The sequence below is a fragment of the Cetorhinus maximus genome, chromosome 3, assembly GCF_964194155.1.
Source record: "Cetorhinus maximus chromosome 3, sCetMax3.hap1.1, whole genome shotgun sequence".
NCBI classification, from domain to species: domain Eukaryota; kingdom Metazoa; phylum Chordata; class Chondrichthyes; order Lamniformes; family Cetorhinidae; genus Cetorhinus; species Cetorhinus maximus.
Genome location: NC_135881.1, coordinates 67,917,068 through 67,943,578, shown reverse-complemented (window position 1 = coordinate 67,943,578; position 26,511 = coordinate 67,917,068). Strand labels below are relative to the sequence as shown.

Genomic DNA, 26,511 nt, shown 5'->3' with positions numbered 1-26,511 from the left:
ATAAAAGAAAGCCATTGAGTCCATTCAAGCTGATCCCTCTGGAAACCTAACTGTTCCACTATCACATCCAGCTGCATCCGGGAAAGCAGGTCACAATCATCTGCTCAGCCCGCCGATGGTGGGCCACGTTTCCCGCCGATGGCCGTCGGGGAGCTCATTGTAATACATCAGCTTATTATTAAAAGGCCATCCCGCCAGGCTCTTGGACCACATTAGATCATCTGTCCACATCGGCGGGAAAGCACGTCGACGTGTTTCACAAGAGCCCACAGGAGATGTGCATTTGGTGGCCTGCACTTTGGGTGAACTGGAGGTGAGTGCACAGCAATGTTCTGCAGAGCTCGCCAGGGTCGCCTGTTGCTTTGCAGGCTTCAGGGGTGCCGGGGGACTGGGGTGAAGTGTTGGCCTGCCACAGAGGCGACTGTTGTCAGGGGGAGATCCGGGGGCAACTGCTGTCGGAGGGAAGGCAACTGCTGCCCTGCCGTTGGATCTCATGCCCAAGCAGTCGAGGTGGGGGGCAGGGTAGGTGAGGGAAGTGGCCACGCTGTAGGGACATCTGTATAAACTAACCATGTCTCTGCAACTGAGACAGATCAGGTGCGGCCAGAGTGATATGATTGGGGTCGGGCTCCTAGCCTGTCCATCCACGCAAGCAATACAGAGGCACCAATATGCCACCAAGCCATCCAAGCCTTACCCCAACCCCTCCACCCCAGCAAAGACTGCGAGTCTGTGACCACTTTACTGGACCATGCAGCAGTTGGACTGCACATGTTGTACAACCTCCTCGCCAGCACTGGCCATGCAGCAGTCACTGCTGGAGGCACTCACAGCCCCTTGCAACCTTAGCATCCCGGTTAGGAGCAACCCCCCCCCATGTTGCAGGCTGACAGGGCAGCCATGTAGCACACTCGTCTGTGGCCATCCGAAGGTTGGCCACCACTCTCTGGAAAGCATTAAGGGGCAGTCACACAGGGCCAGGGAAGGTGCTAAGTACACCCATGCTAACCGCGTCTCTCTCTCTTTCATGCCGCAGGAGGACCACATCAGGAGCATGGATCCTGGTGACCTAGCTGTGTGCCTGATGGCCTACAGAGAGCAAAAAAGACAGAGGAGAGCGCAATTGAGGATCCTAGCCGCGCAAAGGCAGGAACAGCAACCTCATGAAGAAGGGGCTGCTGGGGCTCCAGCACACGCCGCCCAGGAGCGACAGCGAGCCGTGACTAGTCGGTGCCAAGCGACACCCAGGGTCTATAGACACCACCTGCAGATGACTGAGAACCAGTGTCGCCGATGACTGCATATGTCCATGGACCTGGTCGTTCACATCTGCCACTTACTGCAGGACTTGGCGCCAAGAGGACATGGAGGGCATCCACTGCCAGTGGCTGTGAAAGTGACCACGGTTCTCAAGTCTATGCCAGTGGCTCCTTTCAGGGCTCCACAGGTGACCTCTGTGGGATTTCACAAGCCACCACCCACAAATGCATCCATGAGGTCACAAATGCCATCTTCTCCATGGCACACAACTTTGTGCATTACGCCCAGAACCGGGACAGCCAGAATGCAAGGGCCATTGGATTCATCCTGATCTTGGGATTCCCACAGGTGCAGGGTGTGATTGACTGTACTCATGTGGTGCTCAGGTCTCCATCGCTGCACTCGGTGGACTTCATCAACCGCAAGGGCTTCCACTCACTGAACGTGCAGCTGGTATGCGACCACCAGAAACACATCCTGCAGGTATGCACACGGTTTCCAGGGAGTGTGCACGACGCCTACATCCTGAGTGCTTGCAGATCCCTGCAGTCTTCCAGGGTCCACAGAAGCTGCAGGGATGGCTCCTCGGGGACAAGGGTTACCCGCAGAGGCCGTGGCTGATGACAACTGTGCGGCAGCCTCAGACTGCAGCAGGGCATCAGTATAATGTGGCTCATGCTGCAACCCGCAACTTGGTGGAGCAAACCATCGGGATGCTGAAGATGCAGTTCCGGTGCCTGGACCGGTCTTGTGGAGCCCTGCAATACAGCCCACAGAGGGTATCACACATCATCGTCGTCTGCTGCACCCTTTACAACCTGGCACTCCAACTGGGAGACGAGCTGGCTGAAGAGGAGATGGAGGAGCTGCATGTCTCCTCCGATGAGGAGGATGGCAATGCGGATGAGGGTGAGGAGGTCCTCGGAGGTGATGAGGATGAGGCCCTCACACTGGCCAGACGAGGCAGGCGCACTCGGGAGGTCCTCATAGCTGCTAGGTTTGTGGAGGATGATGATGACATGCAGTGAGGTGACCCCATAGTTCCTCACATTGCATTTGTGAACGTTTGACTCCAGTCTGGCTTATGGCAGCGCGAATACCCTCTGTGAGAATGCTCCTGTCATGGAGAGGCGGTGGAGGCCCTAATAGTCACTTGATCGCAGGAGGATGATGACGACATGCAGAGGACACTCCATAAATCTTCACACAGTCTCTGGGAATGTCTGACTCCTGTCTGGCTGAGGGCAGCTCGTTTGCGCTCTATGGTCAGGGTCATCTCACAGAGACACAGCCATGAAACTATGGAAGCATCTGATGCTCTGTCCACCTTCAGCAGCTGAACCCTCGAAGAGCTGGACATCACTGGTCGCAGATGCTGGTGTGATGGGGGCCAGTCCCTTCTTAAAGGTGCTGAGAGCACACAGGGAGTATGAGAGAACTCTGTGGCACCTGCCGACTACATTCTGGCAGCAATGACAAGCACCGCCGAGGTGCAGGTTTCAGTAATGTGTCCAGGGAGTGTGAGGCTGGATCATCACTTTGGTCTGAAGACTGCACAGAGCACAGGGAATAGGCCCTGGACTGAGACACCTGCCTTTATCTTGTGCAGAAAGGTTTCACATCTGAGTGACATGAACACTTCTCACCAGAACAAGGAGCCACATGCAGGGAGACATTCTTGGGAGTTTATCGACAATAGTGAACATTATGTACAAGTGATCAACACCCGTGCCCAGGCTGTGCAACTAATTCTCCTTAACTTTCCTAACCCTGCCGCTATGTCTTGGTGCTCCCCAGACATCCACAGCGGAGGTGGAGGCAGCCTGCTGACTGTGACGCCCTGTCTGTGATGACTTTGGCAGGCGTCCTTTGGAGGGCAGAGACTTGGAGGGCCCCGGCCTTCTTTTGGGGTCCTGCTGTGTGGCAGTGGCACCCTCCTTGGCCTGTGGAGTTTGAGCTGCTGAGTCACAAGAAGAGGGCAGTCGGATGGGCCGGACACTCTCAGAGTCACCTGGATGCATGGGCCCAGAGCGTGCACCTTCTGATCCTCCTCCCTATGGGTGCCTGGGGACCCAGGCTGACTCCATGAGGAGCAGGGGTAGCTGCAGTGAGATCGAGCTGCCCTGCATCCCTCTCGCATACACATTGTTGGAGGCCAACTACGACATCAGCAATGGAGTTGAGCCCGTGCCACAGTGCAGGAGCGAAGTCATGGACCAAGGTCTGCAAGGCAGCTGCCCCCCTATCAGACCTCGATGTGTTGCAATGCTGCTGCTATCACCTCAGACTGAAAGTGGACGGACTCCTCCATCGTGCCTTGCAATCTGAGGAGTGCAGCAGACATCCCTTCTCGGTGTTCCCGAGGATCTGTCTTTGCAGATCCAGCAACTGTGACTTGACCAAGTCCAGAAGCTCATCATTTGACTTGGACTCAGCAATTTTCTGGCCTCCAGCAGTCCTCCGAGTGCCAGGGACCTGGGAAGTCCCTGCCTCCGCCTGCTGTGGATCAGACAGTGTGATGTGCTCACCAGGTTGTGATCCCGAGGCTACTCTAAAGCTAGGTCCCACCAAAGTGTGTGTCTCTGCACTGGTGGAGGGTGTGGGTGAGCGCTCTGATTGGACTTCAGGTACGGTGCCTCCAGATTCCACTCCAGAGGTTTCTTCGGAGCTTGATTGGAGGCCCTGGGTCATGGACTCTATCGGCTGTTTGGCAGATGTGCCTGTGAAAGCAAAGGGAGATAATTAGTGCATGGCAGTGGCCTGTGAAACAGGACATTTCACTCATGGCATGGTCGTCATTCTTCCTGAGATAAGGAGACCAAAACTATACACAAGGTGTAATCAATGCCCTATACAGTTGTAGCAAGACTTTCTTTCTTTTATATTCCATCCCCTTGCAATAAAGGCTAACATCCCATTTGCCTTCCTTAATTATTGCTGTACCTGCATGCTAACCGTGTGTTTCATGTATGGGAACATCCACACCAGGACATACCTCTGTAGCATTCTGTAGTCTCTCGCTATTTAAATAATATTCTGCTTTTCTACTCTTCCTGCCAAAGTGGACAACCTCACATTTTCCCACATTATACTCCTCCTGCTAGCTTTTTTCCCGTTCACTTAACCTATCTATATCCCTTTGCAGGCTCCTTGTGTCTTCTTTGCAGCTTGCTTTTCTGCCTATTTTTGTATCATCAGCAAATTTGGCTACAATACACTGGCTGTTTCATCCACATCATTAATATAGATTGTAAATAGTTGAGGCCCCAGTGCTGATCTCTGTGGCACTCCACTAGTTATAGTTTGCCAACCTGAAAATGACCCATTTATCCCAGTTAGCCAATCCTTTGTCCATGCTAATATATTACTCATAACAACATGAGCTCTTATCTTGTGTGGTAATCTTTTATATGGCACCTTATCGAATGCCTTTGGGAAACCCAAATGCACTAAATATACTGGTTCACTTTTATCCACCTTGTTTGCTCCATTATCAAAGGAGGCTAATAAATTTGTCAAACACTATTTCCCTTTCATAAAATTATGTTGACTCTAGTTGATTATATTGTGATTTCCTAAATGTGCTGCTACTACCCCTTTAATAATGGATTGCAGCATTTTCCCAATGACTGATTAACATCTGATTAACGGCTGACTGGTCCATAGTTCGCTGCTTTCTGTCTTCCCCTTTTCTCACATAGGGGCATTACATTTGCTGTATTTGGGGTATTCCAATCTGCTGGGACCATTTCAGAATCTAGGGAAGGTTGGAAGATTACAACCAATACAGCCATCTGAAGCCACCTATTTTAAGACCTTAGCTTGAAAGTCATCAGGTCCATGGTACTTATCAACTTTACTGCCATAAGTTTTGCAAATAAGGACCAGCAGTAGAGTTTTGGATGACCTCAGTTACGGAGGTAGTATGTGGGACACCAGCAGCTAGGAGTGGGCTGGAATATTCTAGTCTGGAGGTAGCAGAAGTGTGAATGAGGGCTTCAGTAACAAGAGCTGAGGCAGGCATGGATTTGGGTGATGTTACAAAGGTGTATAAAATTATGAGGGGCATAGATAGGGTAGGCAGGAAGGAACTTTTCTCCTTGGTGGAGGGATCAATAACTAGGGGGCATAGATTTAAGGTAAGGGACAGGAGGTTTAGAGGGGATGTGAGAAAGAATCTTTTCACCCAGAGGGTGGTGGGAATCTGGAACTCACTGCCTGAAAGGGTGGTAGAGGCAGAAACACTTATAACATTTAAGAAGTATTTGGATGTGCACTTGCGATGCCATGGCATACAAGGCTATGGGCCTAGTGCTGGAAAATGGGATTAGAAGAGTTAGGTACTTGTTTGACCGGGACAGGCTCGATGGGCCAAAGGGCCTTTTTCTGCGCTGTAGACCTCTATGACTCTATGACCATGAGGTGAAATAGGTAATCTTAGTGATGACGCAGTTATGTGTTTGGAAACTCAACTCAGGGCCAACAATGGCACCAAATTTGCGAGTAGCCTGGTTCAATCTCAGGCAGTTGCCAGGGAGAAGGATAGAGTTGGTAGCAGGGACCAAAGACAATGGCATTGGTCTGCCCAACATTTATTTAAGGGAAACTTCTCATGCAGTACTGGATGTTGCCCCTTATATATTTTGGATCAATCTTGTTGCTTTTTGCTGAATCCTGTTCCATCCTTGTAAGTGTTCATTTTCATTTTATTTTTGGTCAAACAAAATAAAAGCCAAATGTCCCCTTTAAAGAGATTAAATGTGAATTTTCTGTCCATACATCTTCACACAAAGTAAACATAATTTCCCTCAACACTGGACAGTTGACTAAAAGTGATGTATTTATTAATGATTTATTTTTAAGTAGCACTGTTAGTTTGTGAGTGAGCTTAATGTCTTTAACAGTGAATGAAAGATATGTTCTTGTGAACTTGCATGGTGGCAGTGCTGGACTAGTGAAAAGTGAAGTTTTAAAAAGTTCTCAAATTCTCAGTTTCACCTCTTGAAGCATTTTAAGTTTTGTTTCAATATTTTTCATGTTAATAAATAATTAACTGCCATATTAGTTCTCTACCATTAAAATTTAACCAACATTTTGATGCCCATAAATGAAGGTATGTGCTCTTTAGCTATGTTTTATGATTTACTCAAATGACTGAAAGCAACCATAGCAATAGCAGGTATACATAAGAGAATGTATAAACATTTTTGACGAATTATTACCTACTGCTGTTTATATTTGTTCCTGATTTAATTAATGTTGGCATTATTCTTGACTCACATGGCACTGCTACAATTTTTTTTTATTGTTTGATTGTGCCTTAATTCTTTAAGAAGCACTGTCTCAGAATGTTAAATTCAGTCCAGTTTGCTTTTGACGGGACATTTACCAGGGGTCAATTTTCAGGGCTGATGTATGTAATGTAAATCTCTTAAATTCTGCATCTTTTATTGATGTATATTATGTAAAATTACGTTGGAACTCCATTTAAAGGATAAACCCAGATTGTTTGAATTTTGAGAATAAACATTTCCCCTGAATTAAATAACTATCAGTTTGTTTTTTTAGTTTCCTACACAATCTGACATTTTTCTGTGTGTCAGCTTTTTGTTGCTAGGATGTAGAGCTACCACTCCTTTGTCAACTTGTGCTCTGTAAGGAGACACAATGGCCAAGATTTTCCCCTCGGCGATTTGGGGGCGGGGCCCGCTCGTTGAGGGGAAACTGACGTCGGGAGGAACCCCCAATGTCATCACGGTCCCTTTAAATATTCACGAAGACGGGCGGACAGTGAAATCAGCTGTCCACCCACCAACCTGTCAATGTCCAATTAAGGCCATTGACAGGCTAATTAACATTATTAAACACCCTGCCCGGCCAACCTTAAGGCTGGCGGGCAGAGCAGGAGCCCCAGCGGGCTGCAGATTATTAATGAAACTTCATCCACTGGCGGGATGAAGTTTCATGTTCGTTTTTTAAAAATTTAATAAATTTTATGTGTTTATCATTAACATGTCCCATCTCGTGTGACATTGTCACATGAGGGGGGGGGCATTAATAATTTTAATATTTATCTGTTTTTAGAGTTTACTTACCTCTCACGAATCTCCCTGAGACAGGACTTTGCCTCAGGGAGCAGTGTGCTCTTTCGCGTGCCTTAATTGGCCCGCCCACTCAAAATGGCGGCAGGCCCCGTTTCGGTGGCGGGGTTCTGCTGCTGCCCGCCGCCGAGCCTGTGGGGCCCGCCCGCCAGCCAAGGGCTAAATTCTACCCAATGAGTGTGTACTTGGGTCATTGTGGAACGAGCAAGCAAAAGGTTTTGTAATTGCTTTGGGCACCTCACTCTGACAGGTTTTACAGCACCATTTTAACTATACAGCTATTTTATTCAGTGTGGAAAGAAAATAATGGGCGGAAATTTCCCCCCATCGGGGGGTTTGGGCGGGGGCGGGCGCGGGCGCGAACCCAATCAGGGACGTGGCACCATTTTAAGTGGGTAGGCCAATTAAGGCCCACTCAGCGTGTCCTCGTCTGGAAGCACTGAGCGCTCCCTGAGCGGGCAGGGGGGGATTCCCTGAGTTGTTTCCTGTGCTCTTTCACGCACATGCGTGCGAAAGAGCGCAGAGATCTCCCTGAGGCACCTCTGTGCCTCAGGGAGATCGGTTTTATATGTGTAAATTTAAATAAAGGAAATAAAAACTTTTAAAACATGTCCCCTCATGTGACAGTGTCACATGAGCTGGGACATGTGAAAGAATTATTTTTTAAATTTTTATTGACTTTTAAAACACTTCGTGGAACTTCATCCCGCCCGTGGATGAGGTTTCGTGAAAAATGCAAAGGCCTCCTGGGCTCTTCACCTGCCTGACAACCTTAAGGTTGGACGGACAGCTCAGCTAATTGAATTAATTACTATTTAAATGGCCTTAATAGGCCTTTGACAGTTCGGCGAGCGCACAGCTGACTCGGCTGCGTGCCGAATTGAAAATCTAAATGACGTGTGGTGACGTCGGGACGCCTGCCCGAAGTCACCGTGCGTCATTTTACGTGTTGGCAAGCAGGCCCCACCCCCACTCACCAACTGGAGAATTCTGCCCAATGTGAAGGATGCGACAATATTTATTTCCTAAGGATGTGAATGCTAGCTGTGGTCACCATGTTTTAACTGTTAACATACTGTCTCACATTTTCATCTCCAATTTAGACAAATGCAGCCAGCTAATTGCGGTGAGCAGTGTTAATTGATTTGCTCTGCAATAACACACATGCATTTGAAAGTATACTCTGAGATTCGGATCTTGAATTGTTTACCACATTTGTAAAGAAACAATCCCTGTGTATTTTTAACAGTGTTAACCCATCTAAAGCAAAGGCATGCCCATTACAATAGCAGAGAAAGGAATTTCACAGTGAAAGATATCCAAACATCATTTCAAGGCCATAGAAGTTGCATGTCTCTTTGGGTGACAGAGAAAGAATTGAGAAGAGAGGAACAAATGTTATGATACGGTCAGGTGACATCAGGGTAATTTTAAGACGATAGGTGACATTTGACAGCGGAATATTTAATAAAACCTATTTATTTCAGCGGTTAAGAATCAAAGCCGCATTGTATTTGAGAAAATAGATCCTTATTATGGGAAAAATATTTTTGAGAGGACCTTGCTAAAAATTGCCACATTCATTTTAGTGCAGCTTTGACTCTAAGGTAATTTAACTTATAACCCAAATATATTCATATTTGCATCTGTTTCCCCAGGAGAGAAGCGTGCATACCTTTCCCTACCTAGACCAGGGGTGAGTTTTTAAAATATATTTAATTTTAAAACTTTGGCTCAAAACTCACCTTGAAATGCCACAAGCTATAGAGTAATTTTGACGTTATGTAATAATGCAAATATGTAACAATGAATTAGGAGCTCCTTTTACATCTCTCCCACATTTTATTTCTATTGTGGTTAACATTACCCCTATATCTTTTGGAGTTCAGACTTTCTTCTAAATCACTATCTTGTGTTGCAGCTAAGAGGCAGTTTCCACAATCTCAACAATTCACCTGTGAGCAGAAAACCTTGTGCTCATACGTGCAATGTGTGAGCTAATATGTCCTTTATTTGTATTGACCACCGGGAGATCATGTGGGATACCCTCCATGTTCACCTGCCTTCTCTAAAAACCAATAATACAACAGTATCAAACTGGAAAAAAACACCTGGGGGAGAATTTTCTCACCCGCGTGCGGGGGCGGGCCCGCACGCCGACGTGTAAATTGACGTGTGGTGATGTCAGGCGTGCGCCCCGACATCACCACATGTCATTCCAATCTTCTGTTCGGTGGGCGCACACCAGAGGCGGCTGCGCACCGGCCGAACTGTCAAAGGCCTGTTAAGGCCATTAATAAACTAATTAAACTGATTCTCAACTCTGCCCGTCCAACCTTCAGGTTGACGGGCAGGCGAAGAGCCCAAGCGGCCTTCGCGTTTTTCACGAAACTTCATCCGCGGACGGGATGAGGTTTCATGAAGGCTTTATTAAATAAATTTTAAAATTTTTGATAATTTATAAACATGCCCCAGCTTACGTGACAGTGTCACATAAGGCAACATGTCTGAATAATTTTAACCTTTCTTTTTTTCAAAGTTTAAATATGAACTTAATCTCCCTGAGGAGATTCTGACTTTTAGAGGAACTTGAATGAATAAAAAGAACACTGGCATGGAATTTCTGCTATGCTGCACTATTTTTCTTCACAAATTGCCCCAATTTTTTTGTTATTCGTTCGTGGGATGTGGGCATCGCTGGCTAGGCCAGCATTTATTGCCCATCCCTAGTCCAGAGGGCATTTAAGAGTCAACCACATTGCTATTGGTCTGGAGTCACATGTAGGCCAGGTAAGGAAGGCAAATAAGGGCGTTAGTGAACCACAATCGACAATGGTTTTATGGGACATCATTAGACTTTTAATTCCAGATTTTTATTGGATTCAAATTCCACCATCTGCCATGGCAGAATTTGAACCCGGGTTCCCGGAGCATTACCCTGGGCCTCTGGATTACCAGTCCAGTGGCAATACCACTATGCCATCACCTCCCCTAGGGCCAAATAGGCTTCCCGACCACCCCCGCCAAGGGCAAAATTCTGCCCCAAGAAATTTTGAGCGAAAATTGCGTCCGGTGCAAATTGAGATTTCATGGTCCTTTGTGCTGGTTTAAAAATCATTGCACTGAAAACTGGTCCCGCCCACCAGACTGCTCATGGACCTAGATCAAATTAATCATGATTGCGAATTTCTGCTGCTGTGTCTGTTTGTTGGCTTTCAAGGGTGCTTTTGAAGCTGTTTGTCTGGATGTGAGGACACTAATAGACTTTTAAAAAATTTTTTTTAACGTTTTCTACTAAGAAACTGACTATGTCAATGTAACTAGAAATCAATTTTGTATCGTTTTTTAAAACTCATTTTCAGTTATTTAAAATCCTGTTGCTCATAGGTGGTGCACTGGACACTGATTAAAAATGTAATAAACTGATTTTTAGCTGTGTTTATAAAATTGCACCAAGTTAAAATAAATGTATCTTAAATGTAGTAAGGAATATGATATCTTTTAAACTCTTCCAATGTGTATACTATCTTATCATTTAATATCTTCCCAGCCACCATTTGCACTCTATATGTAAATAGGATGGTGTTATGTGAAAATCGATAACATATTATTTTGTGTGTCTTTTCTTTTGTTTGTAACAGAAACACACTACAAATTTGAAGACTGTTAAAGCAGTCAAACTAGATGCAGAGGTAAGAGTTTTAGTTTTTGTAAATGTTGCATGTAAAGTATAAATTTGCAGGGCTATATGGAAATAGGGGAGTGAGACTAATTGGATAACTTGCAAAGAATTGGCATAGACATGGTGGGCTAAATGGTCGCCTGTATGATCCTGTAAACAATAATGGAGGAATGGGCTACTGTTGCCTGTTGGAAGTAGATATGTATTTTTTCATACTTAAGCTTGCTCTGTCCAGGTGCCCTTCATTGTGCTCAGCAACATCTGGAAGGAAAATGTTTGTTCTATTACAGGAACAGGCAAAGATAGCAAAATTAGGGTTGGAGCTGCGTCTGCACACGTCAGATGTGGATGCAGAAACAGAAAGATGGGAGGACCAAGACAATGAAATTCTTCGTCAAGCACAGAGCATGTCGAGCATGGCGTATTCCATGTATCTTTTCACAAGGTAAGATTGACCATGAAATCAACCTTGCGGAAACATTCATTTCTTTTGGTAAATATAGGAAAAATAAATTAGTTGGAAATGATTAACTTTGGGCATTCCCTATTTGACTTTTAGTGGACATATAAGCCTACAGTACAAAACTGTCGACACAGTCTCATCAAGGCACTCCTGTCTTAGAGCATGGTTCATAGGGAGGAATAATTGGATATCACAGGCCAGCTTGTGCCTAATTCTCAGTCTATTTAAAAGAATGGTTGGAAATTCAGGGCTATGGGCCTGTGATTACCCATCCAACGCTCTCTCCAAGTAGCACTTGTCAGTGGGAGTTGGCCAATCTGGAAACCAGCTGTATTATGTTGATATCACAATCTATTAGGTTGGCAAAAAAATGATAGCACATATTGCTTCAGTCTGTAGGGATGCCTCCCACACTGTGTCATCCATTCAGCGTTGGCTTTTGTATTCAGAAGGTTCAAGTGGCCTGGTATCCATCACTTGCTCAACTAAGCTGCTGATCCATAAACAAGTGTATGGACAATTTGTAACATTCCTATAGTGTAGTCACTGCAGCATTCCTAATTCTTCTCTTTTTCTGAGCAGCCACTCGGGTCAATCTGGTGTGGCATCTGTCTACTTTGTCACGTTTCTCTATCACATAATTGTAGGTAAATTTTTCTAAGCAAATTTCTTACAGCTGTTTCATTTTAGAAAGGATTGTTGGAGGAAATCTTCATAAATAGAAAAAAAGTAGGCATTTGGAATACACAGAGAAACTCTTCCCGCAACACAAAATAGCTTCTTAATATAGGTGCATTTTCCAAAACTTGTGATGCTCATTTGTCGTTTTTCTGTCTGTCTCTCTCACTCACATGCGTGGCATGCACACACATATGACACTAGACTGTGCATTACATGATGCAATATCCCTATCCTTATAAATCAGCAAATCACCTGAGTTATGGTGAGCAGTGGAACAGGAGTTCTGTTGGTATAATATCTAATGAGTTTTGAGATGTGTCCAACATTCTTCAGGTGTCATGCTTAGTCACACATTTAAAATTTTGTTTATTGTACTTTTTTAAAAAGTATAAGACTTTCATCTAATTCCCACTGGTTTCTGAGAAACCTTCTCAAGCAACAGAAAATATCCTCTGATTGACCTGTGCATATTGCTCTAAAGAAGGATAAAACCTTGAAGTCTTAAAAGGACAGTTCAGCTTACACAAAATAATACTTTATCCTGCAACCTACAGCCTGGCAGTAAGGTAATATATTGTGTGTCCCGTGCTACAATGTTGCTGTTCTTATTAAGTAGCCCATCCTGTGATTTACTGAGAAACACTGCCAGAGATCCACTGATACAAAATGTAAAAGATACATTACTAGAGCTGACTAAAACCTTCATTACTTTGCATTCCTGATCTGGAATGCTTTGTGCTGGTTATAAGAAATGAGAAGCTATTTGTTTAGCTTTGCTGCTGATGAGGACATTTATTTCCACAATGTAAAATCTAACTTAACTTCTAACATAACAGGATAATACATAATGAACAAAAGAATTTTTTTATTTGACCCCGACGGAAAGATCTTTATTACTTACGCATATATTACTTTGAAATCTAGATGGCCTCCTTTAAAGTTTTTTTTTAGATCTCCCGGTGTGACACACTCAGTCGCCTGGAAGTCAACTTGCACCCAGTCTTTGTGCTCTCTACTGCCATGTAATAGTAACTCATAGTAAATTTCGCGCTGATCCTTACCAACACCCCCAATCCCACCCCTCGACTTCCACTGTGGCAATACTCTCTTTTGGCATCTTCCTCAAAACAGCTGAGATCAGGAACTGCCCATGGCTGATTCCTACCACTGTCATATAAGCTCATTCATGTATCATCACAATGCCTCACCATGTTACCATTGATAATACATTTTACATGCACTATCATTGGTGTACATTGTTTTGTCCATCCTACGATGTCATTTTCAAATCTAATCTGAAACATCATACTTAAAAATGAATCCTAAGAACTTTGTTTTTTAATTTTTCTCTTTATTTCAGAGGAGAAGGCCTTTTGAAAACAACACAAGATTTATTTCACCAGGCAGATGTAAGTAGACTCCTTGCTATCTTCATGTTGCGCTTAAAGTAACGGGGTTTTTCTTCGAATGGAAACAGTTATGAAGAATAATGGCTTATAAATTATGTCTCTGTACAGTGATTGATATTTCCTGTAAGCCGATAGCCTTGTTGCATTTGGGTTATGTATTTTTAGCTCAGTTCATTTAATTTTAGATGTGCTTTGGAATACAAGTCATGGTGAAATAGAAGTTTTATGCACATATAAGTATATTATATCTGCACTAATGTTATGACCTGTGATCTGATTTGAACCACTCGCATTTGATTTATTACTTAAGTGTTTCTCATGTGTCGGTGCAGGCTCGATGGGCTGAAGGGCCTCTTCTGCACTGTGTGATTCTGTGATTAAGTGAGGTGTAATTGCACTGTGGAAGTATCAGGAGTGGCCATTCAGTATCTGACCACCATCATACCTCTCTTCTGTAGCACAGTGTGGCTTTTTGTTTAGCTGCTGTATCCATGCCCCCAAGTTCCTGGGTAAAATGGTGTAAAGTAACAAGGATCACTTTAATTTTTGCTAAAATTGCAGCCTCCTGACTTGTACCACCCATGATCAGTGAGTGGGAACCAGAACTTTTGGTAATCAGATGGGCAGAGATGAAAATGGGGTCTAAATGAAGTTGTTTGATCCCTCATTATATGTATGCACCATGCTGTTACCTATTTCTGACAAGAGCTCTAGCTACTGAGATTTAAGTCCAGTATGTCAAAGCAGCAACGAGGACTGGTGGGATGAGCAGCCACTCTATTTTGGTTGTACTACTGTCTAGTTTGTGATCACAAATAGTAGTGAGACTTAAATAGCCTTCTCTTTCACTATGTGATAGTGTGCGTCAGCAGTCATGAGCATGATAAATTTGTATGAAATGTGAAATTTCTGTGATTTTCAATGGTCATTCCCTAGGAAACCTTAAGAACAAGGGTTTCTCTTGACACATGGGATCCTATACTTAGTAATCTTTTAGTTTTTCACAGACTGAAATACAGATACACCAGCCCAAATGTCAAGAGCAGATTTGGTTCTTTCACTGTACTTTTCCCTGTTACAGATCTTTGCTGAAGAAGGTCTTAGATTTCACACATCTCTTCATTCTCTCTCAAATCAGGTATGCTGCCAAGAACCACTGCCGGACTTGCATTTTAGAATAAAACACACTTCAAATCTGCACCACTACAAGCACACACGTGCATTACTTTTGCAATGGATAAGAATTTCAATTTATTTCTGTGTCTGCTTCATATCCAATGTTAATATAAAATAATCACACATGCTGGAAATCTGAAGCGTGTGCACCTTTTATCAGAACAAAAGATTGTCTTCTATTCTGATATAGGGTATATGCTCAAAATGCTAATCAGTCTTTTCTCTGATTTACATGCTGTCTGTTTCCAGTTTGTTATATGAAAGCTTTTTCAGATGTTTTACATCAGAAAATGTGTGTCTTGAAAGTTGGCAAAAATGTCAGCAGCAAGTTATTCATCTTTGCAAAATCCTTATGGTTCTAATTCTCCAAGGGGAGAGTTTGATTTGATCTGGAATCTCATCCATATTCATTTGTACCTGACATACATTTTGTGGCATGTGAACATCAATTTCTATTTTAAATTCATTACAATCCATTATTTTAAAGTCAATGTTAATTCTCTTTTCACAACCACAGTATACCTACATGAGACGGTCAAAGTGCTTGGACGCACATTCTTATTTATATGCACATCATGTTCTACAGAAGGTTGAAGAATAACAAGATTATCACAGACAGATCTTCTTGGGCTTTATTTCATTAACTATGTAACTAATGTGTTTATTAGCTGTAAAATCTAATCTTAAGAAGCTGGGTTTATTCAGCTTGACTGTGACACAATAAATACACTGTGTACAAATAACCGGCAAGATGTTTCAAAGTCTTGAACATTTAATTTAGCTTTCAATATTAGAATATTTAATTACAAAAATGATGACTTGACACAGTTCTAATCCATTCCCATGCAATGTGTTCTGACAGTGACTTAAATCTGAACCAAATGTCTTTTTCTGTCCTCAGCTGGAAGAGGATGAAAAGGCAGCTCTGATGATGGAGACAGAGAGGTTTCCTATCTTGTGTCAGCAGCTGCAGATAACTAGCAAAACCCCTGTTCATGGCAAAGCTGCCACTTTTGCTAAGGTCTGTAGCTTTCTTTATATGGAATGGTGGTTGGTAGGGTGGGTTACAAATTGCAATTTCATATTGGATATGTAAATTCAAACCTTACAATTGTCACTGACCTATGTTTAACCAGATAAACTGCATTTGCAGCACTACAGCTGATGGTTAACCTGGTCTTTGATTTCAATGTAAGGTGATATTCTAACCTTAAGAGGAGAGTTGTCTAATATAATTTTGATGCTTGCCAAACTTGTGGCATCAGGTCACCATATTCGCTGCATGATACAAAATATGTGCAATATTAATAAAACAAATGCGCAATTTTTGAAAATAGGTTTGAGGTTTTAAACTGTTAGCAAACAAGATTGACACACTCACTGTCAGAGCCAGGAGAACAGCTTCAAAAAGGTTTTGCAATCCAACTGTTCACAACACAAGCCTGCTGCATACATTCGCAGAGTGGTGACAATCTGTTAACTGAAGCGTTCTCTTTTTGACAGTATGCCCCAGTTCATTTTTAAAAAGTGAAATAGAGACAGTTTACTCTTGAAGAAATTTATCAGAATCAATATATTAGAAGACTTGGGAAGGGAAAAGAATCAACGGATCTACCTTTTGGCTTCTGCGTCCTGACTCTTGCTTTGCTTATGCTCTGTTGCCTGCCATTTCCAAACAAAGCAATAGTTAATTTAATAGACCTTTGGCTTGAGGCTGACCTCCTGTAATCTCTCCTTTTACACCAAAAGTGCCCTATTTCTTTCAATTCCTTGTTTCAACAGATCTATTAAGATGAAGGCTGAATTACATTTGGATGTTGCTGTCCCACCCCAGCTAGCCAAAATTGCATATTGCAACCCTCACAGGCAGACATGCATTGCTGCCCATCACTCAAGCACCTGAGTTATTTTGAGAAAACTGCCTATTTCCACTTAAGCAAAACCAAGGTCTTCAGTTAGCATCCTGTGTCATTAGATTCCCCAAGAATATTTCAAAAGCAATCAGACTGCTGTCCTCCCAAAGACTGGCCCTGTTTTCACAGCACTTCACAGAGCACCCAGAGAGAACAGGAACAGATAAGGTAACAAACAGACTATTTTTCTTGTTTCATTGAGTTTTAATGGCAGACAATTTTAAAATGCCCTATTTTCCCACAGTTGTGGCATTCTGCTCCCCCTGGTGGGCGTTTTACCCACTTATGCAGATTTTTCCTGCCACACCGAGAGCATTTTAAGATGGCGGTTAGCGCGCTTTTCCCTGTTTTCACAGGATTCTGCTTTGATGCGCTTTCGCTCCACTGGCCTACATGCTGAATGGCCTCACTCACTTGTTTCCATGGGACCTCGCCTTCCCTGCAAACAAATGCTCTATTTTGCTTTCTGAGCTCAGATTGCGATTTGTACTACCTCGATTAGAGTTATAACTTCTCTCGTTTGCAAGAGATCTGATAGAGCTTCTTCTAAGACCCGAACTACTATACAATCACGAATCAATTCTTCCCCTAATATTTCATAGTCATAATTTTCTACCTGACCTGTTGGTGCACGAATCCATGCTCTTACCTTTGTCTTTATTTTGCTTGTTAAATTTTTCCCTTTCTATGATTAAATTTTTGCAAATGCTGAAAAAGGAATCAAATGCTTGCAGGACTTAATAATGAAATAGTAGCACAAGTAGATCAAACCTATTAATTTCTAACAGCCATTATGGAGATATGGTTGAAAAGTGACCAATGCTGGGAACTAATTATTCCAAAAATCTTAACTTTTAGAAGAGATAAGCAAAAGGAAAAAGGAAGAGGGGTGGATCTGAAAATAAAGGATGGGATTAAGACAATAAAGAGAAATGTCCTTAGCTCAGAAAATGAAGAGATTGAATCAGTTTGGGTGGAGCTTAGAAATATCATAGGGCAGAAAACAATGTTGGAGTTGTTTGTCAGCTGCCTAACTGGAGTTGTAGGGCAGAGGAAATACGAGGTGCATTTAGCAAGAAGAACGCAGTAATTGTGGGGGACCTTAATCTTAAAAGTGCACAGGACAAGTTCATTGAATGTATATCAAATAGTTTTCTAGATCAGGATGTTGAGAAACCAACTGCAGAACAGGCTGTTTTAGATCTAGTGTTGTGCATCGAGAAAGGGTTAATGCGGCTTCTGAGAAGAGTAACCATAATGTGATAGAGTTTTATTTTGAGTTTGGAAGTGATTTAGTTAAATCTGAAACTAGGGTCCTAAATCTAAACAAAGCAAATTGTGCAGGTATGAGGGACGAGTTGGCTAACGTAGATTGGGAATCTATATGAAATGCTAATCATGGAATGGTTACAGCAAAAGAGGTCATTTGGCCAGTCGTGTCAGTGCTAGCTCTCGACAAGAGCAATTCACCTAGTGCCACTCCCCTGGCTTTTCCCCCATAGCCCTGTAAATTTTTCCTTTTCAGCTAATGATCCAATTCCCTTTTGAATCCCTCTTTTGAACCACACTTTCGGAAATTAAAGTTTTTTAAAAATATTATGGACATGTCCCAACTCATATGACAGTGTCACATGAGGGGACATGTCAGGGAATTTTCTTTTTCCTATTTTTAATATTTTTGACAGGAGAGGCGATCTCCCTGAGGCAGCACTTAGCTCACGGAGATGAGTGCGCTCTTTCGTGCGCATGCGTGAAATAGCGCACTCTCAGGCTTCGGGATTTCCCCCCCCCCCCCACCCGCACAGGGAGCGCATAGCACTTCCGTGCAGACGTCACACTGGGCTGGCCTTAATTGGCCCACCCACGTAAAATGGCAGCGGCGCCCCCGATCAGGGGGTGCTGATCGGAGGTGCGTCTCTGCGCGCCCACACTTCAACTTTGCCCCCGATGGAGGGATAATCCTGCCTCATATCTCACTTGCAGATGTCCTTGTATCAGAAGTTATGGATGTCCAGGAGGTCTTGACCCAGTGGCCAGTTCACTGTACAAAAGGTCTTTGGGCATATGGCCATTATCCATATAATGGTCATGGCCGAGCCAGCGCAGATGTCACTGGCTTAGTAATAGTGGTGGAATGAGCACATTTAATGACCTGAGTTGGTGATCTTGTGCTACCAAGAGATGTCGAGGATACATCTGAGACAGCGAAGGTGGAAACTGTTCAGTCTTTTCTCCTGCCTACCACGTTCTATCCCAGTCTCACCACTGCAGACGAATGCACTGTGGACACAGCCTTGGTAGACTCAGTTTGATGTTCTCAGTCAGGTTGCTGTTGCTCCACACTGTCTTACTCAGCTTAGACATAACAGCTGCAGCTTTCGTTATGTGTGCATTGATTTCAGCATCAAGTGACAGATTGCTGGTGTTTGTGAAGCCTAGATATGTGTGAAACTATTAACAACATCCAGCGTCACATTGCCATGCTCCCATCTATCAGCATTGACATTTGTCTCCTGATGCTGATGGTCAAACCAAATTCTTCACAGGCATTGGAGAGGCTGTCCATTTGCTGCTGAATGTGTTCCTTGGTATGGAATGCTAGTGTGGCATCATCAGCATAGAGCAACTTTCTGATGAGGATTAGTGACAAATCCCTTGGACTTGATGACCTACTTCCTGAGGTTTTAAAAGCAACAGCTGCAAAGATGCAAAGTTGTGATCTTCCTTAGAATTCCTTAGATTCTAGAACAGTTTCCAAAGATTGGAAAGTAACAAACATAACGTAAATATTTAAGAAAGGAGGAAGAGAGAAAATGGGAATTTTAAGAAATGATTTAGCAAAGTCATCACAAATTTAAGACGGTGAAATTGCAATGACAAATCTGTCAAGCCAAAATACAAAATACAGATGCTGGAAATCTGAAAGAAAAACAGCAATGTTTCAAATACTCAACAGGTCAAGTAGCAACTTTGGAGATGAAAGGCCACAGACCTGAAATGTTAACTCTGTTTTTCTCTCCACAGATGCTGCTGACCTGCTGAGTATTTGCAAAATTTTCTGTTTTTCTTTATGACCAATCAGTTCTTTTTCTTGAGGATATAACTAGTAGGACGGATAAGTGGAACCAGTGGATGTTGTGTATTTGAATTTTCAAAAAATATTTGATAAGGTGCCATACAAGAAGTTATTGCACAAAATTAGGGCTCATGAGATTTTGAGTAATATATTAACATGGATTGACGTTTTGTTAATGGACAGAAAACAGGACATTTTTGGGTTGGTATGCTGTAACTAGTGAGGTGCCACAGGGGTCAGTACGTGGGCCTCAGCTATTTACAATCTATATTAATGACTTGGACGAGGGGATTGAGTGAAACACATCCAGGTTTGCTGACGATACAAAGTTAAGTGGGGAAATAAGTGGTAAGTGCAATGCAAAGAGGCTGCAGAGGAATATTGACAGATTGGGTGAATGGCAAGAACATGCCAGATGGAAGACAATGTGGAAAAGTGCAAAGATATCCAGTTTGATGTGATAAATGAAATAGCAAAATATTGTTCAAATGGTGAGACACTCCAAAATGTGTGCATTCAGAAGGACATTGGTGCCCCTCTACATGAATCATAGAAAGTTAACATGCAAGTACAGTAAGCAATTAGGAAGGTAAATGGAATGTTAGCTTTTGTTACAAAGGAATTAGACAATGAGACTAAGCAAGTCTTACTACAATTGTATGGGCAGTTGATGAAGTCACACTTGGTGTAATGTGTGCAGTTTTGGACTCCTTAGCTGAGGAAGGACATTGTTGCACTCCCTCAAGGGCAAGTAAGATTCACCAGACTGGTTCCTGGGATGAGGGTTTGTCCTACGGGGAGAGATTGAGTAGACTAGGTTTATATTGCCTGGAGTTTAGAGGAGTGAGGGAAGATCCAACTGTAACATATAAAATTCTTAAGAAACTTGACAAGGTAGATGCTGAGAAAATGTTTCTCCTGGCTAGGGAATCTAGAAGATGGGTTCACACTCTCAATAAGGGGTTGATCATTGAGGACTGAGATGAAGTGAACTTTATTCACTCAAAAGGTTGTGAATCTTTGGAATTCTCTACCCCAGAGAGCTATGCATACTCAGTCATTGAATATTCAACAGGGAGATCGAGGCCTTTAGGTACTAAGGAAATTAATGGATATGGAGGTAATGCAGGAAGGTGGAGTTGAGGTAGAAGATCATCCCTGATCTTCTTGAATGGCAGAGCGGGTTTGAGGGGCCAAATGCTATTCCAGCTCCTGTTTCTTACATTCCCAAATGTGAGGAATCCAAAGTAAATTGTACTGCTTACGGATAAAGGGAATAATTCACAGTTAGAAGGAAAAGCACCGATTTTAGTCAGAATCCAATTAGATATGGTGGATGTGCAAGGAAAGAAATCTGTGTAAAGAGTTAGTTAAGTGCGTATCAATAATGGCTTGAATACAATTTCAGTAAATAAGTATCAGTAATGCATATTATTCTGTTATACTATTGTATGTTTTTAGGTTGACACTTCTATTCAAGAAACTAAGAATGTAATGACCGTATTGATGAAGATTCTTTCTCTTTGTTACAAACTATTAAAAAAGGTAAGATAATAAGGACCTGAAACAAATCATTTCAAAAAATTATATGCCTGGATCAAAAGATCTATAAACTGCAAATAAAACTAGCTAATTGGCAAATCATGGCCAATTCATAGTAATGAAGCAATTCAACGTGAAAGCTAAAGATTGAATCTTTTTGCACAAAATAGCATTGTAGACATCTAAAGTGTTGTAATACCGTAGATGCTGAAAATAAAAAATAAAAACATAAAATGCTGGTAACACTCAGTAGTGTACTAATGAAGGATCATTGACCTAAAGCATTGGCCCAAATTTTCATGACAACAGAAGGGCTCTGTGCCTTGGCCAAAATGGCACTGGAGCCCCAATTTCAGAAGTCCTGCCCCTGAACCTTGCACACACTATTTTCGCCAGGGAAGGAGCAGGGTTGTTGTTTGCACATTCTTGGTTCTCAGAGGCAGCTGCTCATGTAGAAGTGCAACTGCCTTCAAACTGATGTAATTTTTGTTACTGGAAAGTCCAAAACATGACTTGTGGGGTTTAGACATTTGAGAAAAATGTCTAAAGCCGCTGGAGTTATATGGAGAGGCAGGGTACCCTTTGGGAGAGGCAGGGTACCCTTTGGGAGAGGCAGGGTACCCTTTGAGAGAGGCAGGGTACCCTTTGGGAAAGGCAGGGTACCCTTTAGGAGAGGCAGAAGGGTAGGGTATCCCTTTGGGACAGGTCAGGTGCCCTTTGGAGTTGTAAAAATTAGACATGAATGTGTGTAAGAAGTGCTTAAACTCAGTGGAACTGTCAAGTTGTCAAGTCATTTAAATCCCTAAGTTATTTAATTCTTTCAAACAAAAACAGCCTGCAGTTTAAAAAAAAAATCAGTGCTTGCAATTTCATCAGCTGTCTGTTGACAAAAACCTGAGGTTTATCATTGTAGGATTAAGGCTGCATGACTGATTTCGCAACCTATCACCACAGTCAGGGTCTTGTAAATTCACAGTTTAATTGACAGCTCCAAGTGATCATAAAATCTTTGATGTGGGACTGTGAATACAATTGTTTGTTTTCATCACGGATTAAGTACTTGAAGTAATTTAAACATATTGAATGGGCATTTATGAATTCATGTTCTTTTAAAAATTTTTATTCATTCATGGGATATGGCATCGCTGGCTAGGCCAGCATTTATTGCCCACCCCTAATTGCCCTTGAGAAGGTGGTGATGGGCTGCCTTCTTGAACTGCTGCAGTCCATGTGGTGTGGGTACAGCCACAGTGCTGTTAGGGAGGGAATTCCAGGATTTTGACCCAGCAGCAGTGAAGAAACGGCGATATAGTTCCAAGTCAGGATGGTGAGTAGCTTGGATGGGAACTTCCAGCTGGTGGTGTTCCTATGTGCCTGCTGCCCTTGTCCTTCTAGATGGTAGTGGTCGTGGGTTTGGAAGGTGCTGTCTCAGGAGGCTTAGTGAGTTCCTACAGTGCAACATGTAGATGGTACACTTTGCTGCCACTGTGCATTGGTGGTGGAGGGAGTGAATATTTGTGGGTGTGCCAATCAAGCGGGCTGCTTTGTCCTGGGAGGTGTCAAGCTTCATGAATGTTGTCGGAGCTGCACTCATCCAGGCAAGTGGAGAGTGTTCCATCACTCCTGACTTGTGCCTTGTAGATGGTGGGAAGGGTTTGGGGAGTCAGGAGATGAGTTACATGCTGCAGGAGGCACCAATAGTTACTTAGAACTTTATTTCATCTCAGCATGTGTCCTGAGACTTACCCATGGTAGATACTGGTTGAGTTGGCATGGTGGAAGGGTAAAGGGTGGTACGTGTGTGGGGGGTGGGGGGGGTCATAGGTTTGCATGAATTGGCACTAAGTTGGCACAGGGGCTTAAAAGGGATATGGGGGTGAGTAGAGTGGCATAGGTTGGCATGGATGGGGCATGGGGAGTGTGTGAGGGTGTGGGCTCAAAGAGCTCTTTTTGGGTTTTATTGTTTTTTTCACAGCTGGGATAAAGTGCCGGAGCATTGAGGCTGACCTCGGCACCCAGCAGCCCCTGTGGCTGCTCCCTCCATATTCTCCCTGGGGGCTGGCGGGCTGACTCCCGTTAACAGCCATACCACCGGAATGAAAATCTGAAGGTGCAGGAGCTGCTCCCAAGTCGGATTTGCGGAGTTGGAAAATTTCCCAACTCTGTGCTCCCAACTCGGGAGCAAAAGTTCAGTCCGTTAACTCTTTCGCTTCATAGATGCTGCTGACCTGGTGAATGTTTCCAGCATTTCCTGTTTTATTTCATTATTGAGGAGGACTTTATATGTTTGGAATAGGAATTCCTTATAAAACTAATTTGGTTCAGTGTCAGAAGGTTGTGGGTTCAAGCTCCATTAGGGAATTGAGCACCAAATCTTGACTGCATTTCAGGGAGGTACTGAGGGAGCACAGTTTTGTCATAAGTGCCATGTCTTTCAAATTACCTTTAACCAAAACCAGACCACCTATTCACCATCAAAATAGATTCTTTGATCATTCATCTCATTACTACCTATGGTGTTTTTGACGTGCTGTCACTTGTTATTTAGATATATTGGCCTACATAACAATTGTTGACCTACAAATGCAATTTAGTGCCTGTGAGGACAGGTTTTTCCTCCCTCAACCAACACCAACATGAAAGCAGATTAGTTGGCCATTCATTTCATTCACCCAGATCCTCCAGTCTCCGGATCATCGGGCATATAAGATGTGTGTCAGGACCCTGCGGAAATCCCGAAGCACTGGCTCTGTGGGAATTGCCCAGGAAATTTGATGGGCAATCGTCCTGCTCCCCGGGACCCTCCGAAAAGTCTCCAACTCTGAGTTGAAGTTGGAGGCTTTACTTACCCGAATAGTTACCAATGAAATGTTAGTAACATCCTAGTGTAACTCCAGAACTGGCCCCCACAATTAATCTCACTGCCCTCACTCCAACTCCTCCATTGACTACCCCCACTGAACCCCCAATTCCCCTGACCCCCCCAACTCCCCCTGACCCCTACCCAGTCTGCCACCCACCCATTCACTCAGCCACCCATTCACTCACATGCTGCGAAGCTTTGAAACCTTTAAACACTTAGCAAAATATGGCAGTTAAGTGCCCTCTGTGGATTCCTGCACTGAGGAAGTTCTGCAGGATCCTCCATCAGAAGTTTAGACCAAAAAAATAACATGCAGGCTAGTTTTCAGTTTGATCAGCGTCAAACACTGGTTCCGACACTAACCAGAAGATTTAGCCCATTGTTATTTCTCAATTTGTTGTGCACAAATAGTTGATTTGAGGAATGTTGGACAGGACATTGGGAGAACATAGCAATGGGTATTGTCCTTGATCCAACCAGTGGGGGTGCAAGGAGAATCTACTGTAATTTCTCCCTGTCCTCATGCAGAAATATTAGGCCTTTATCGGAATAACCATGTGATTACATTGAATATCAGGAACTCCACTGTGTGATGAAATGTAATATAATTTGGGAAATTCAGCTGAACCTTAACAGCACTAAATGTAGTTGGAATTTAACTGATTATAAAAGGGAAGCCTACTAATGTATAATAAAGCAACTAAATTTATGAAACACTTACTTATTTATGGAACGTGAATTGTGTTCTTTTATTCAAGTTTTGTGGTCCTCAAGGATCAGTATTTTTTAATTCCTTTTACAGTGTAAAGTGGATCAGACATTTATGGGATCCCCCCACAGCTGGAGAGGAAACCAACTGCAGACGGTTGCCAATGGCGAGAGCTTAGATGGAAAGAACACAGATACGTTTGGTGTGAAATCTCTGGAAAGGCACATGGCAAATTTAATGTTCTTGGAAAGCAAATGACGGGGGAAGTTCTAGAGTGGTCATAACACTATAAAAAGCATTGTCACATGTACTGTAAACTTTGTGCAGTTCTAGCTGCAAGTTTGTCAGCCCACAGTTCCCTGTAACTAACGTTGTTACACTTGTAGTACTTAATGTGGATGAAAGCCGGTGTTATCCTGAGCGGCTCCACCACTTGGAGATCTGACTGTTTCAGGCCTCCTACTTTAAACAGTGTTTTTTTTTAGCTCTGTAGTATCTTAAGTAACCCTAATGGAATGGCTTAATTGGTTAAATACCTTCTCTGAAATGTGTTAATGCTGGATTTTTTTCTTAGCCTGCTGATAGTTTATCTTGATCCTTTTGTGAATGTCTTACTGATGCGATTAGTCCTTTGATGCTGCTATGGTCAAAAATGTGTAAGAACATAAACTGGATATTACAGGCGTACGTTATTGCTGTGTAAGGTAATTAAACCAAATTATTATATTTGCAGGCAGGCTATTGCAACTTGATAACTTAGGTGCATTCAAATCAAATAAGGGTGTACCACTGTCTTCTTTTCCCCTCCTCCTTCTCCTAATGCTAGGTGTAAATTTTCAGGAGAAAGGCCAAGGCTTCCTTCTAGTCAAATTTATACCAAAATAATGGAGACTGATCTTGTGTTCAAGTTTTCTGTTTCAGAATGTTGAGTTTGTGTTTTTCCCTACTACCTACAAATTTAAGTTCTTGATAATGAATATAAATTTATTCTGAAAGTATTTCAAGTATTTTGCTTTGAAAGAAAGAGCAAGCAAGCAGACTACGAGAATTTTGGAGAACAGGTTGTTGTAATGAATAGAACTCTTAATTATGTTCTGTCCCTCCATCTTCCCCCATGAACTCTGTACCTAATGTCACTATTTTTCTGGTGATTTTGATATGCAGTGCAGTGGGGTTGGAATGTTGATGCATGAACCACTGGAAATATTTAGTATAGAGAACTTCTACTGGATTTGTATTACCTGAAAAGGCAGTTTTTTACAATTCTCTGACAATTAACATGTAAAGTTATATTTTTTAAAATAAAATTCTAATTCGTTAATCTTCACCTTTTGTTTACCGTTTAATGAACTTCATACACACAAAACAAAGTACTTGTCATGTTGGTAACACAAATTTTAATCAGGTTTGTCTTTGTCTTACATGTCTCCCAATAAATAATGGTCCAATGCCTCTCAATTTCTGCTGTCCTTAATATAGCATTTATATCTGATTCATTCTTGGTAATTTTATAAAGGTTTGATGCAGTTTGAAGTTTCTCCTGGTGCAGAATTTTGCTCTCGGTGGGGGCGAGTGGGAGCGGTCGGGGAGCCGACCGCTGCTCACGATCGGCCTGCGACTGCAAGTTCACACTGCA

General features: G+C 42.9%; 1 protein-coding gene across 4 annotated transcripts in view; it reads left to right on the top strand.

The window, feature by feature from the left end:
- The window catches only part of ctnnal1 (catenin (cadherin-associated protein), alpha-like 1), a 395,162-nt gene extending 368,960 nt beyond the window's left edge, over positions 1-26,202 (top strand). For all 4 annotated transcript variants that reach the window (XM_078538519.1, XM_078538520.1, XM_078538521.1 and 1 more), the window contains 8 exons: positions 9,020-9,057; positions 11,003-11,053; positions 11,334-11,488; positions 13,548-13,596; positions 14,678-14,734; positions 15,674-15,793; positions 21,223-21,306; positions 24,969-26,202. In XM_078538519.1, the coding sequence (XP_078394645.1) occupies positions 9,020-9,057; positions 11,003-11,053; positions 11,334-11,488; positions 13,548-13,596; positions 14,678-14,734; positions 15,674-15,793; positions 21,223-21,306; positions 24,969-25,133 (719 nt within the window). In that variant the 3' untranslated portion in view covers positions 25,134-26,202. The remainder of the gene's footprint in view (positions 1-9,019; positions 9,058-11,002; positions 11,054-11,333; positions 11,489-13,547; positions 13,597-14,677; positions 14,735-15,673; positions 15,794-21,222; positions 21,307-24,968) is intronic.
- The last annotated feature ends 309 nt before the right edge of the window (positions 26,203-26,511 follow it).